The sequence below is a fragment of the Rattus rattus genome, chromosome 1 (genome assembly GCF_011064425.1).
Source record: "Rattus rattus isolate New Zealand chromosome 1, Rrattus_CSIRO_v1, whole genome shotgun sequence".
In the NCBI taxonomy this organism is placed as follows: Eukaryota; Metazoa; Chordata; class Mammalia; order Rodentia; family Muridae; genus Rattus; species Rattus rattus.
In genome coordinates, this window is record NC_046154.1 from 167,010,742 (window position 1) to 167,025,748 (window position 15,007).

At 41.8% G+C, this 15,007-nt stretch overlaps 1 protein-coding gene across 2 annotated transcripts in view; it reads left to right on the forward strand.

Annotated features, from left to right (window-relative positions):
- Igf1 (insulin like growth factor 1) overlaps window positions 1–15,007 on the forward strand; it is a 78,968-nt gene that overhangs the window by 43,306 nt on the left and 20,655 nt on the right. The window contains exons 3-4 of one of the 2 annotated variants that reach the window (XM_032910837.1): window positions 12,557–12,738; window positions 14,119–14,170. In XM_032910837.1, the coding sequence (XP_032766728.1) occupies window positions 12,557–12,738; window positions 14,119–14,170 (234 nt within the window). The remainder of the gene's footprint in view (window positions 1–12,556; window positions 12,739–14,118; window positions 14,171–15,007) is intronic. The other variant, XM_032910829.1, reaches the window with a different exon arrangement.

Here is a 15,007-nt window from a genome sequence, read left to right on the forward strand (position 1 = left end):
TCCTCTATCTTTACTCTACTGAAATGGCTAGGAGACCTTGCGGTTCATATCTTCTCATTAGCCCTTTTATAGATGTAGTTCTCGCTTGAAGACACATGTATTTCTCATGATAGAGCCTGTATAGACCATACCCATCACAGGTCTCTAGGCTTTAAAGATGAGAAACCTTGCATGGGATTATGAGGAAAGGGGTCCTGAAAAGCAGGCTGAAAAAATGGAGAGGCTAACCCACTGAAGGAACACAAATCAGAAGAGACCATTAGCCCCCCAATTTCTGCTAAAGTAAGGACAGAATTTATTATACTTTAGTACCCCTGAAGCTTCCCTAAACCTAGGTCTGAGCTAAAGCGGGCAGATGGAGGAGGGAACCACAAGCAGTCACGCTGGCACGGTGTCCCTGCATCAAATATTCCTCCCAGCTGTGTGTCACATTAGGTCTCACACTGCCTGCTCTCCATGAGGCCAATTCATTCGGCAACTGTGAATAAGTTTTGCGAAGAATTGGAAAATGACTTCTGAGGCAACGGTCTCCAGTTCTCAGAAAGGAAATTCGCAGAAGTGAGTGAATGGTCAGAAGGCCAAAAGGCCATTGCCTCAGACCAAGTCCCAGGGCAGAGTGCTGGGGCCATTCTGTGTTTAGGCTTGTAAAAAAAAAAAAAAAAAAAAAAGAAGCAAGTAAAAATGTGATTTCTCTATCCAATATCATAACCCCAAAGTGGTTTTTCTATGCTGAATTTAGTAAAATAATTAAGAGAATTGTTTTTCCCCCTTGGTGGAGAATTATATTTGCTAAAAAGCATTTAATGAGTTTTGGAACGTAGGCATGAGATTGGTCCCAGATGAAATAAAGATGAGAACATCTTCTAACTTGGAGTCAAGCAATTACTTGACTCTCTTGCCCTCCCTCTGTCAGCCTTCTCCGTTCTTCTCCTCTTTTCTCTGTCTCTCTCTGTCTCTGTCTCTCTGTCTCTGTCTCTCTCTTTGTCTGCTCATTCACAGCTCACTTCCTTTGGGTGGGACTAGGTTGGGAGTGTAATGGCTCAAAGCTAACAGCTCCATGATGGCCAAAAGCTTGCTGAGAAACCACTTCAGTTGGCTCTGACTTTGTTGTAATATCCAAAGACTTTTTTATTTCAAAAGTTAAAGTGCAAGAGTTTGAAGAAAACACATAAGGTCTCTTGATTATATTCAGGAAACCAAATGCCAGGGAGAAGGGATAAGAACCGTGACAGGAAAAAATCCACAGAGAACATTGATAATGATCTAACAAGTTCACTTTTATCTAAAATGCCCTAAAACAACAAAATTATTTATTAATATGTGCCTATACACTATAAATAAACCATCCGGCTTCACTTTAAATGCTTGCTTGGTACTTTGACAAGTAATATATTCTGGCTGGCTTAAGAACTTCTTATATACATGTAAAATTTCAGAAACCGTAGAAAGAGTTGGTTTTACAGAGAGAGAGAGGGAGAGAGAGAGAGAGAGAGAAACAGAGAGGAGGAAAAGAGAGAGAGAGAATTAGAACAGGGGGGCCCTTGAAAAACACATTACCTGATGTTGGCCCCTGGGACAACATGGTAACCTGCCACATTGCCCATTTATATTATCTAGGGTGAGAAAGTATAATCTGTATACTCTAAAGTAGTTTTTTCTGAGGAAACTGCGTGTGCCCACCTCATAAGAAGGCAATCTCACACAGAAGGCCCATACTCCACTGACAGATGTTACAGAAATCAGGGAGTTAAATCCCCACTGAGTACCAGGACGTTAAACATTCTAATCAACAATATCAATATCCTTCCTGGCTGTCGCAGAGAACCACTTATTACCTTCTGAAGATGGGACCTTGCAAATAATAGGAATAAAGTAAAACAATAGAATAATAGTGAAGGACCCGTTAAAGGGTTTAAAAAAAAATAAACAGGGCTAGAAAGGTGGTTCAGCAGTTAAAAATACTTAATGTCCTGGTAGAGGACCAGGGTTCCATTCCCAGCACCCCTTTATCAGCACTCACAACCGTCTGTAAGTCCAGTTTCAGGTGCTCCCACACTCTCTTCTGACCTCCATGGGCTCCAGGCATGTTATGTGTACACATACATGCAGGCGAAGCATTCATTCACTCACACATACAAAATAAAGCGAAGCTTTTAAAGAGTTCAGGAATATTTTACAAGCACTCTTCTGTGTAGCAAGGCTCATTTGCAAATCCCAATGCAATGAGAAACAGCTCCTCTTCATTAGTTTCTTGGTTAGCAGTATGTAGTTAGTTTCTTCCTATTGTTTCTGACAACTTTCTGGTGAGTTCTTTCCTATTTTTCTAACTTACACTTGACCCAACCTTTAGTGGCCTCTGAAGTCCCCACAGATTTTCCTGTCTTTGCCCATTAATGGTGCATCAGAACTTGACATTTTCTTCACTTTTTGGCTATTGAGCCTAACACTGGTCTTAACTGTCCTTTAAGTTGAGCTGAGGAAGCTTGCTTATATCTAAAACTAGTCAGAGAAGACACTTCCAAGCCCCTTATCAGACCCCTCTTCACTGCTATGTCACTCTTAACTTCTGAAAGCATTTGTGTACCATATGTAAACATTATCTATCTACAAAGTGGGAAGCACATAGCCTAACACTGTGAAGACTCGGGGCTCCAGTGAGGGTGCCTGATGTTACCCCAAGCTTAGCTTGCCCATGTGAATGAATCTCTGAGAATCTGGGTGACATGTGAGTCCATGAGAAGGCTGTAAGACTGAGATCCAGCATTGCTCCCAACATACCACAGCGCCACCTTTCTCCTGGCTGTGTATGGCTCAGCACTGGGTGCTATAGAAACACTCTCTAGAACCTTCCAGTCAAAGAACAGCAGTGTTGACATACCAGCATGAAAGAACTGTCGCACACAACCCAACTGGCATCTCAGTGCACATCCGGAAGTTATTTATGATGTGTAACACCCAAACTGTCTCCTCCTGCCCACCCTCCTCCTTTCCTCTCTCTCTCTCTCTGTGTTTCAATCTGTCATTGACTCTGGCTGCCTTTGCCTCTGCCATAATGCCAAGAGCTGTTTCTGCTGCTGCTGCGAAGGCCGGCTTCCAACAGTTTCCTCTCTGGTGTAAGCCTGGATGCCCGTCTTTCAGGGCCTCCACCTCTCAAGGCTCTCCCTTCAGACATGCCAGACTTCCTTGGCAGCTATGACCCCTTTACCTGCCACACTGACCCTGTCACAACCACCCCTGGGAAAATGTTCAGATGTGCGCCATACGAAAAAACACCCCCCCCAAAAAAAGAACCTGGAAACTTGAGTAAAGGAGATTGACAGGAAATAGGACCCCTGAGAACCCAGGGCAGGTGCCAAAGTTGGAGAGAGAGAGAGAGAGAGAGAGAGAGACAGAGAGAGAGAGAATCAATACTCTGGCGTGAAACGAAAAATAGTGTTTTTTAATCTCCCCCACCCCCTGTGTCTGATTCATCTCTCTGTGGCACCAGAAAGAGAGGTATTGCCCTCTAATCATGAATGCCTTGTGTTTTGACTACAAAGCTCCTATCACAGCTAAGAGGAACCAACAATAACAGTGGGTGGGAAGGAGATAGTACTAATGGCAAGGCTACTATCTCCAGATTGGAGCCAGACTCTCTGACAACTTTTGTCTCAGTGTTTCGTCAAGAGAAAGGAGGAGGAGAACGCTGAGGCTCAAAACTGTGGCTCCTCAGCTCCAGTTCACATTCTTTCTCTCAGAGTTTCTACCTCCTCCAGGCCCAAGTCCAAGATGGAGTAGTGATTAGCAGTCTGGTAATCCTGGATGCTTGGTGACTATTCATTCCCAAAGCAGACCTGGCAGGAAGGAGTCCCTAGTTTTTGATTATTTAAGGAGGGAACTAGTATCTAATTCCTAGCCTACCATCAACTCAGCATGGCATGAGCTTCCTGCTTGATAGTCATTAGTGAGGAAAAAATAACACCAAATGGCCTTCATTATTGAACCGGGAAAGGCAAACTTAAGGGTGGGAAGAAGGGTGAGGGACACAGGAAAGGACAGTGTTTGAAAGTGTGACGCTAACCTCTCTGACCCTGTGTTCAGCCCACACCCATCTCATGCCTTGCAAGTCGTTTTGACATAAGCTGGATATGGAAACACATTGGCTTTAACTAGCAGATTATTTGGGAGGAACCAAAAGCAGCAATGGGCAAAGGTAGGCTTATCTAGCATCAGGCCATTAGATGTGACTGGAGAGTCCAACCAAGTCAGGCTGGTTTACACAACATAATCTTTAGCCATCCTCTCAAGGGAGTGGTTATTATTTACCTAAATGAAGATAGCCTTGTCTATCCTGAAAACCCGTTTCAAACAGACTCTCCTTTGGGGAGGGGTAGGAGGGGTGCATTCTAAACAGGGAGGGAGGAAGACAGTTCTTGCCCTAATCCCCATGCTAATCAGCATGACCCAATAATACAGATAGCCAATATGTCTGTCATTCACTGCACAGCAGGCATTAGGCAAAGCGCTACTTAATATTGTCAGAATTTCTAGAAGATAGTTTGGGTATAGCAAGTCTACTGATAAAGGTCAGAATCTTAGATTTGGTCCCATCCCAATGCAGTTGAGCAAGAGAAAACATCTAAATGGTTTGACTCCATACCCTGGGCTTTAACTACTCATTCCCCTGTCTTCACCATTGGTGTGGCAGGCATTACTGGAAGAGCTCAGATTCAGTCCTGTGTTGCAAAAATCACCTTAACTAGTTAATGGTACCTAACTTACACCGAGAGCCCCATTGAAATGGTTCCAACACAAAAATGACCTCTTGATATTTGATTACCTTTCACCTTAGACATTGATAAACCAAGCTGTTCCCTTAGGACAACAGTTCTGTGCAGTGAAGCACTTCTCTTGCCAACGTATAATTTTGTTGGCTATATCTATCTCCTTCAAGCCTTGGAATAAGCCCCAAGCTAGTAAATTCTGCTATCCTGGCAAGATGCTCATCCTCCAGGGCATTGTATCAGGCTAAAGTAATACATCACATTGCTTCCCACTCTGTCAGCCCATTTCTCCAAAGAGTCTTAAAGCAGTAATGTTTCTGCTTTGAATCTCAGTTGTTCTTGCCCCTAAGTATTGTACTTTAACTCTCTGACCTTTGAAACAAAGGGCACCCAAATATCCTTCCCACACCTGCTCCTGTGTTTGGGGGTGGGAGAGAGAAAGGAGAGAAAAGAGAGAGAGAGAGAGAGAGAGAGAGAGTCTCAAGAAACGTTCAACATCCTAATGCTTCATTTCATCCATTTTAGACCCAGAGATATATAAACACTGACATGATTGGGTAACAAGGAGACTTTGGTCTTTGGCATTATAGGGACTTAGTAGATGGGAAAGGGTTGCTGAGTGGTGAGGTGGGGTGGGTAATAGAGGGCCATGATTCCTAGAAAAGATGACCTCACCCAACTGAGAAGTAGTGGGACTAGCAAAAAACTGCCAATTAAAAATTAACGTAGGTCAAAAGTGAAATCGATGCCTAAATTTGATAGGTTGTCAGGACCGTTTCTGACACATAGTTCACAGAAAAGAGAACATTTTCTCAGTGTGCACTTTTTCAGAAGACAAAGGTCAAGCTTTGGAAAGATCCTTCCACAGATGTGCAAGACTGAACATAGGTAGACTGAACATGGAGAAGGCTCGGTCAGGCATTATTGGTAAATACAGGTTTTAAACCTTCATCAAGTAATCCTAATTGGAAAAACTTCAATATTGGTTATAACTCACTTTATTCTCTAACCTGTGTGAGTAGATGGGTACAAACCCACATTATCATAAATAGCTATTGACAGGTCCAACAATGAATTCTCTTTCTACACATTTTCTAAGCATACAGCCCTGCACATCTTTGTAATTTGTTTAAGTTAAATAAGACTTCTACAAAGTTTTTAAAGAATGAACTGTTGACTCTCAAACACATTAAATATATGTATTATGGATTCAGGAAATATCAACCCTGCAATGTTTTATCATAGTTTTCCTTATATTAGGAATTACGAAATATGTCAGTTTTCCACATGAAGCTATCAGAGAAGGAAAGATTGGAAAGCAATTTCCATTTAGGCAAATGAAAATTAAATTGTTTCCAGGAGTGGTAGCTTAAATCTATAGTCCCAGCACTCAGGGGATTAGAGCTCCTGTGTTCAAGGTTAAGGCCAGTCTGAGCTATGTTGCGAAACCCTGTCTCCAAGAAACAAATGGAGGAAGGAGGGAAAAGAGGAAGGGAGAAAGGGAGGGAAGGAAGGAGTGGTGGGTGAAGGAAGAAGGACATTAGATGCTAAACTGTAGGATTGGTGCTTAGTTCAGTGGTACATTGTGTGCTCATTGTGCATTAGGTCCACAGACAACAAAAGAAATTTTACTGGACAGCTATAAGATTGTTCCTTATATAATTTTCAGAACTTTCTTACTAATATGCAGTGAAAATTCATGTCAACTGAATTGATTTCTATTAGATAAGGTTCTCATTGATCAATACTGACTTAAGAAGACTTAGTCTGTATTGTCAGTGAATCTAGAGATTGGCAAAATAAATAAATACTACTACTACTACTACTACTACTACTACTACTACTAATAATAATAATAATAATAATAATAATAACTTATATAAGAAAACTAGGGTTTGGCTCTTACAGATACTAACTGTGATATTTGGTTGTGAAATCGATCTTCAGCTAATAAAAGTTAAGTGCAGATTGTGTATTATTTAACAATATCATTTATATTTTTTATCAGACACATTACTGAGAGATTTCTAGAAATCACCCCAAACCCCAACTTGAATTTTCTTGCCTCTTCATCCTGTTTTTAATTTTAAAAACCAAATTTAATTTATAAAAGGAAAGGCTCTACACTTTGGTACCTCTTCCTCCTATTAAGAACGGTTTAAAAGAATTGTTTATTTTGTAACTCAGAAAGGAATAAGCATGTATCTTCAAAACTAGGTTAAGTTCCTAATTTGAAAATGTTTGTATTTGTCATCATTTAAATATTGATGCAACAAATCAATATTTTCCTCCTTCCCATGACAGTTTAAACAAAAACCTTTCTCAATAATCAGAAGGGGAAATTTCACAGAGAATCAAGGTAAAGTACTGTGTCTCAAATACATTTCCAGAAACTGGTGAGAAACAAAGATGTGTGTAGGTTAGTAGGCATAGTTTGTTTCACTCCTGATTAATGGCCACAACTCTTTGCTCAGTTAAGTCTCAGAAGTGCATCCTTCTCCTCAGAGAAGGAGGGGAGTTCAGTTGCTTGCGTCCATGACAAAATGTGATACTCAGCTAATTGGTGTGGTTTTGATGATACCACAGTTCTACCCAAAACCCTTGTAACTAGCAAGTTTGCCCTGAAGATTCTTGAATTACTCCATGCATTATTTAAAGGGAAGTGCTACTATGACAGAGGCTGCGTGTTTAACCATTGGAAGCCTCTCCGTTGGCTCATGTTATGACTAAACATTATGCCTATTCACAAGTGGACTCAGAAATCTAGATTGAGTGGTGGCCAGCCTGTCTGGAAAGCTGCCTTTGGTCTACATACTAAGCAACCTCTGAACCCAAACTACTGACAAAATAAATATATTATTATAAAATTTTCCTTTTTTCCTTAGTTTATTTTTTTTCACTTGAGTATGATCCCCTCTCTCCTCTCAAGTCCCACCCTCACAAGTCCTTCTCCCCATTAACCCCTGCCCTTCTCCTTAGAGAAGGGGAAGACCCCCCCTTAGGTACCTGTCCACCCTTGGACATCAAGTTGCAACACAACTAAATGCAACCTCTCCCACTGAGGCCTGGCCAGGCAGCACAACTAGGGGAAAGGATCTGAAGGATGGCAACAGAGTCATCTCCCATTGTTAGGAGATCCACATGAGGACCCAGGTACATATCTACTGTACATTTTCAATGTTAAGTCTTTGTCAGCAAAACGTCTGTGGAGTGCTACACAGGCAAACAGTTAAGTAGATAGACAAGGTTAGAGAATCCCCAGATTGTGTCTCATTGCAAAAGGTACTATCCCAGTCACCCGTCTTTCACTGTTGCATTGGCTAAAGACAGTAAGTGGTTTTGAGCATTCCAGAGAACTGAAATGATCATCAATTTCCATCTTCTAAGTTTAAACACATTTAAAGCTCTTTCTTGAAGACAGCGTGTTTCCCAACTAGGCCGAATATATAGCCAAGATTTTCTATACAATCTCTGACATAGAAAAGACCACAGGAGCTGTCTACTTTCCGTTATAGAATTCTTCTCCTACAATGACCCACAGGTGTTTGCACAGCCTTACCTGTTTCCTGCAGGGGAGACTTCCCTACATTTCTTTACCTTATTTTTTTTTTTTTTTTGGTAACAAAATGTTTAAAATCTTTTACGCTAAGACAATTTTGTTTTCTGTTTACCTGATAATTCTGACTGAACCAATCAGAATTGAATATGTAATGGGAGTTTTTAAAGGCAATGACGTAACAGCTAGTTCCACCTCGCTACAAAAGGTAATCAAATGACTAAAATGCCCTTTAATTTAGATGTGACTGAGAGACTCATTTGTATCAAAAAGGTGCCAGGGAGATTTTCTTGGATTGCCCAGCTGATAAACTGTATTTCATTAGTTTTCCTATTTTAGACCACAACAGTAAATACTTTTATTAGGATTCTCAAAAAAAAAAAAAAAAAAAAAAAAAAAAAAAAAGGCTTATAGGAGGTTGTTGAAGAAAAATCTAAGACTTTGACCCACAATCGTGGTCCCTCAATCGCTGAGAGGTGGCGATTAAAATGAAGTCTATAGGAGACTTCAAAGGATGAATTAAACTTTAAGCAGCAATAGGTAAACATTTGCTACATTCATAAATTTTGAATAAAGTACAATGAGTCCATTGTAATCATTATGATTTGGCAAAGACAAATATCCCTTTAGAATTATGGTAGCTAGAAAGAATATAGCTGGTTGTTCTGTTCATGGGAAAGTCCACATGTGTATATTACACTCCAACAGCCTTTTCTAAAAAGGATACAGATAGAAGATCAGACTTCTTAATCGAACACTGTACAAAAATCCTTAAGCTTTCTGCTTCAACCTCCATCAGGCTGTGGCCTGGAAAGCACTAAAGGAACTACACTAAACTCTGAGTTCCTCTGAGAGATAGAGCAAGCTAGGTACGAAGCACGGGTGCTGTTCTTTGCTGAGGTGATGATCGCTGTGCGTTTCATCTTCTGAAAAGTCTCATGGCTGTTGAAAGTCACCAAGCAGGATCATGTAACGCACGGGAATGTTTTTGGTTATCCAAAGATAATGGCTGGTGTCTTTCTCTTGGAGCAAGCAAAGATCACAGAAGTAAGATTAACTGAGGAGTGCTTGAAATGGAAGAAGTCCTAAACAGGTCCTAGAATTCCCCCACCCATCTCTATTTCTAATCCATAAGCCTGAGTTGTGAGAACAGTTATATCTGAACTGGCCAAGGTTTAGAAGTTTCTGGAAGAACTACTACAACCCTAATCCCAAACATCAAATAACTATTCCATAATCAACAATTAAGAAATCAGTTTCTTAAGAAACTGCCCCACCTGGGGATCCATCCCATATGCAGATACCAAACCCAGTCACTACTGCTAATGCCAAGATGTGCATGCTGGCAGGAGCCTGATATGTAGGTCTCCTGAAAGGCTCTGCCAGAGCCTTACAGATACAGATGAGGATGGTTACAGCTAACCATTGGACTGAGCATGGGGACCCTAATGGAGGAGTTAGAGAAAGGACTCAAGGAGCTGAAGGGGTTTGCAACCCCATAGGAAGAACAACAATATCAACCAACCAGGACCCCCCACCCCCCAAGAGTTCCCAGGGACTAAACCACCAACCAAAGAGTATACATGGAGGGAGGGACCCATGGCTCCAGCCACATATGTAGCAAAGAATGGCATTGTCTGGTATCAACAGGAGGAGAAGCCTTTGGTCCTGTGAAGGCTCATTTCCCCAGTGTAGGGGAGTGCCAGGGTGGTGAGGTAGGAGTGAGTGGGTGGGAGGGGGAGCACCCTCATAGAAACAGGGGGAAGGGGAATTGGAGAAGGAGGAACTGGGATAGGGGGTAACATTTGAAATGTAAATACATAAAATATCCAATTTTTTAAAAAGAATAAATTTAAGTGATTAAAACAACAAAAAATAAAATCAGGCCCTTTATGAAACATGTATTATAAACAGACACTCATTACATGAAGGTTAATCTTGTGATAGGTATAGCAACAGAGATAGGCCTGTTCTCTCCTTTGCCCCTACCTGCAAAGAGAATCCAAATGGATCCTCTAGTCTTAACCGGTTAGTCAGTTAGAAAACTATGCAGAAGTCCTTAGTGGATTACAAGAGCCATGTGTATCCATTTGTGTCTTTCCTCTAATTTATAGTCCCAGGAAAAGATTATTAAAGAAAAAAGTCAGGAAAACAAAAAAACATTGTTTACATTGCCCAGGGGACTAGCCAGTTTGAACTTGCCAGGGCCTGGCTGGCAAACAAAAGCCCCGAGTCCAATTCTATGTTAGTCTTTCCTCTCCGATGGCCAGTAACAGTGCTGCTGAGACTCCATTGGGACCAGCTGCCTGGTCCTTCCCAAAGCCCACAGCCATGAGGAGCCCACAGGGTCTTCTCCAAGAGAGAGACAGAGACAGAGAGAAACAGAGACAAAAACAGAGACACAAAGAGACAGAGAGACAGAGCGAGCAGATCCGTCCCAGAGAGACCACAAATACACCCTCAGTAAGTTACTACCTCCAGCTGCCCCATGAATAAGCCTTCCTTGTGTGAGGAAGCAGCAGCAAGGCTCCTGTGCCAAGCATCAGGAAGACATTTGGGTTCTTAGAAGACACCATGAACAGTTGGCCTCTCCAGTGGTGAGGCAGCCAAGCTAGTGTGAACGCAGGCCATTGCTATGATGCTAGTCTCCCTGGTGAGGAAGCTGAAAATATAGTTGGAGACTTTGATTTTTAACCCCCATTCTTAAGTATTGGGTCATTACCTATGTGATTATAAGTCTTATTTAATGCCACGCCTTCTTGGGTTGGGAAGTAAGACCAAGCATATATCAGGTTGTTAATTGAATTCTTGTGCTGTATGACTCTCTCATCAAAGCCTACTTGTCAAATGAGAAATGGCAAGCATCCCACCTCCCAAAGGATGTAAAGTAGATGAGAACAGACCAAAATGTTGTGCCCCTATCTAAGACAACACAGCTTCACATTTTGTGTGAATCAAATCAAATGTTATCCATACAGTAGTGCATCAAAGTGGGGTCAAAACCAAGATCAAATCAACCCAATACCTCCTTGGTCAATAACGATGTCTAATTGATGTGCAAATATCAAAGTGGGTTTGCTATCCATGGGTTCACTGCCATTTAGCTTTGCTTGTTTTACTCCAGCAGTTTCTTCTGTAGGAAACAGAAATGGTTGGTCCAGGCTTTCTGGGGCAACTGGGCAAGCCCCTTCCCCACAAATGATGTAATCAGTTCTAAGTTTCCAGATTTCTGCATATGGTCAATAGCAACAATGGGTTTTTTATACATCATGTAAGACCTTGGAAAAGATCCTAATATGTAGTTAAGATCTCTTCTGTGGCAGGTAATATACATTATGTAATACATCATTTCATCTTATCCTCAATTCTGACAAGAAATATGTCATTGATTATAATTGATACAATTAGATCGAGACCTACAGAGCTTACGTTGCTTTTCTAGAGTTATCCATCAGTATTTTCGGGGCTCCTTGAGGTTCATGGGTTTAACAGCAGCTAGATCAGAGTTTGAATCCCAACTCTTCCGATTACATCAAACTCTGAGTCTCGGTTTTCCCACCAATTAAAGAAAGATAGATGCTTTGACTTCAAACTTTGCTTGTATGCAATTTAATTTACAAAATAAATAATTGATAAAAGAGCCGCTGAGTTTCCCTACAGCTAAAACTGGAGGCATTTACTAAGTGAGTGAGAAGATGCAGTTTCCCAGCGCCGCGCATCCAAAGGTGTTCTCGCTCAAATGTTTGAGATGATAAACAACCTAAACGCCGTCAGTTGATTGTTAAATATGTGTGCACTCCAGAGTAACATATTGTATCCTCCCAGTACTACAATACCTTATCAATTAAACTATAAAACAATATGTTTACGGCATTTTAAGAAACTTGATCTGTGATTTTGTTTGAACTAGAACTCTTTAAAGCTTCCCAACTAAGACAATAAAAAGGGTGATAGGACTGGACACAGACAGGATCCTGAAATATAGGTTGAGAACATAGGAAGACTTAATACAAATAAAGTGCGTGGAAAATGAAGTCTTATTCAGGAGTACGCTATAACTCCAGGGAACATACTCTAGAAGAAAGTACTGGGTCAGGCATGTTGGAGAAACTTCAAGAAAGGGACGACATGTTGGAGAAGCATGTAGACTTGGTGGGAAGAAGAAAGACATCAGGGGATAGATGGAAGTCTGTGAACGTAGGCGGTTCTAACACCAGACCACTCTGATTTTGTGCAGACAAGCCCACAGGCTATGGCTCCAGCATTCGGAGGGCACCACAGACCGGCATTGTGGATGAGTGTTGCTTCCGGAGCTGTGATCTGAGGAGGCTGGAGATGTACTGTGCTCCGCTGAAGCCTACAAAATCAGCCCGTTCCATCCGGGCCCAGCGCCACACTGACATGCCCAAGACTCAGAAGGTAAGCCGGTGTGGGTGAAGTGCGACCATGCTTCAGTCTCTGTTGTATGTGGTGCAGGGGACGCCAATGGGAGTTCTCTCCGATGTCTTCTAGGTGACAGGTCAAAAAGTTCCAATCCTATCAGTAGGATAGCTTATGGGTCCACCCTTCCAATCACTCTTTACTATAAATTATCTTTTCCACTCCCCTGGACAATCTGACACTTGGAAGATGGTGGAAAGCCAGAACTAAGCCTGTGAAAACTCAAGTTGCCCAATGAGGCCAATTGGCCAAACAGGCTACAAGTCTTAGCTATCAATAAAATTGTGATCATGATAGAATGTACTGCCACAGGTCACCAGAATTTGGTAAGTTGATATACTCTAAGATGTAGACCATGTACAAGTGGAATGTTTGCACTAAGTAACTGTTAGACAAGCATTAACATTTGTCATAATTGTAGCTAATACAATTATGATTGAAATACATGATTGCATCAAAAGTTGCAAATCCTGGAATTCTACAATGGTCCAAATACAGACTCCTTACTGGAACCTATTAGAAATTCACGGCAGCAATTATAAATTAAAGAAAAGTACATTGAAAATGGACATACTGGTTAGCTGTAGGAATGCTTGGGTGTTTATAATGATCAAAACACAAGGCATCCTTTGTCTGAGCATGTATTATAAACCAACTTCAGGAAGACCATTTGTGCCATCAGAAACAGATAAAACATTGACATATGCTGACCACTTGATGTACTTGTGAATGAATGAATGAGTGCACAAGTATATTAGTGTCTAAGTAGAATCATAGTCCTTACATAGAAATAAAGAGAAGATAAAAAAGGAAAAAAAGGAGAAAGGAAGGAAGATAAAGAAGTAAAAGCCCTCTCTTAGGTGTTTTGAGGGGTTTTTTAAAAAAAAAAAGTGAACACATGATTCTATCATTGAAACCAAACTAACATTGTGCAGAAAGCACACAGGACTCAGATGTATACACTGAGATCTTTGCTGCTTCCTGATCCTAGGCCAAAGCCACGGCTGAAAAAGGACCAAGGGGTCTTAGTGGAGACATCACCCCGGTGAGTCACCTCAGGATTTAAGGGAACTGTGTAGGGCTTGATTTAGACCAAACACAGTGGGCACAAGAGTCAGAGAGGACGTCAGTGTGCAAACTAAGGGAAAAGGAGCGTTCCTTCTTTCTAGCTGAGGAGGACGTGGGTGTGAGAGATGAGGCTCAGACTTCCGGCTCTGGCGCCTGAGGTGCAGACCCCTCTCCAGCAGCAAAGCTGGCTCGTGTTTCCTATGGAGCCCAGGCATTCTGGGCAGATTCAAAGACCACCTTCGGCCCAGGCGCCGCCTGTTCTCAATGCACTTATTTTTGTGATGTTTGCAGTCCCCGCCCCTATCGACACACAAGAAAAGGAAGCTGCAAAGGAGAAGGAAAGGTGAGTCAAAGGCACACCCAGGAGGGGAGCAGAAGGAGGGAGCAGAGGCGACTCAGAAAAATCAGAGGTGACAGAGAAAGGAGGCTGAGCTAGGAACTGTGAACCAGCAGGCCCAGAGGGACCTGCGGGGACAGGGATGAAGGAGGAGCAGACGGCAGCCCAGGAAAGTCACAGAGGAAGCGAAGCGAGGAAGTCCTCTCTAAGCGAGAGAATGTCCGTAATGGAAGTAAGAAGAGCCTCCTCTGGGACATGGCGTTTATACATGGGAAGAATGGCATGGCAAAGTGTAACACCTCAGAAGGTGACGAGTGACAAGGATGGAGCATCAACAACACCAACAACAAAAAAATTAAAAACTGTGCCAACAAGACATGCCCTCCCCTTCTTAAAAGTATAAATGAGAGTAAAAGAAACTATGCAAATCAAGATCGCCTCTTCAGCCCGAATTTCCAAATTTTATACAGATCTGTTATAGAAGAATTGCCCATGTCAATATATGTTCAGGGTTAAATATTAACCCTAAATTCGCAGCAAGGCTGTATTGTGTCACTGAAGTTCCCAGATTTCTGTCCTGAATTTCACCGGTGGTTCTGCTTCTTGGTCAAGTCCAGGGTATAGGCCAAAGAGCATCGAGTATTTACAAAGAGGCCTGTGAGGTAACTTTTAAAAGATCACTGAACTTTTATTTTGTACTGTGGTTTCAGACACGAAGATGTATTAGTTCACCATGGCCGCCATAACAAAGCAGCACAAACTACATGGCTTAACACACAGGCACATTTTTCCTCTCATAGTTCTAGAGAATGGAGCTCCTCATTCAAGGTATCAGTCCCTTGG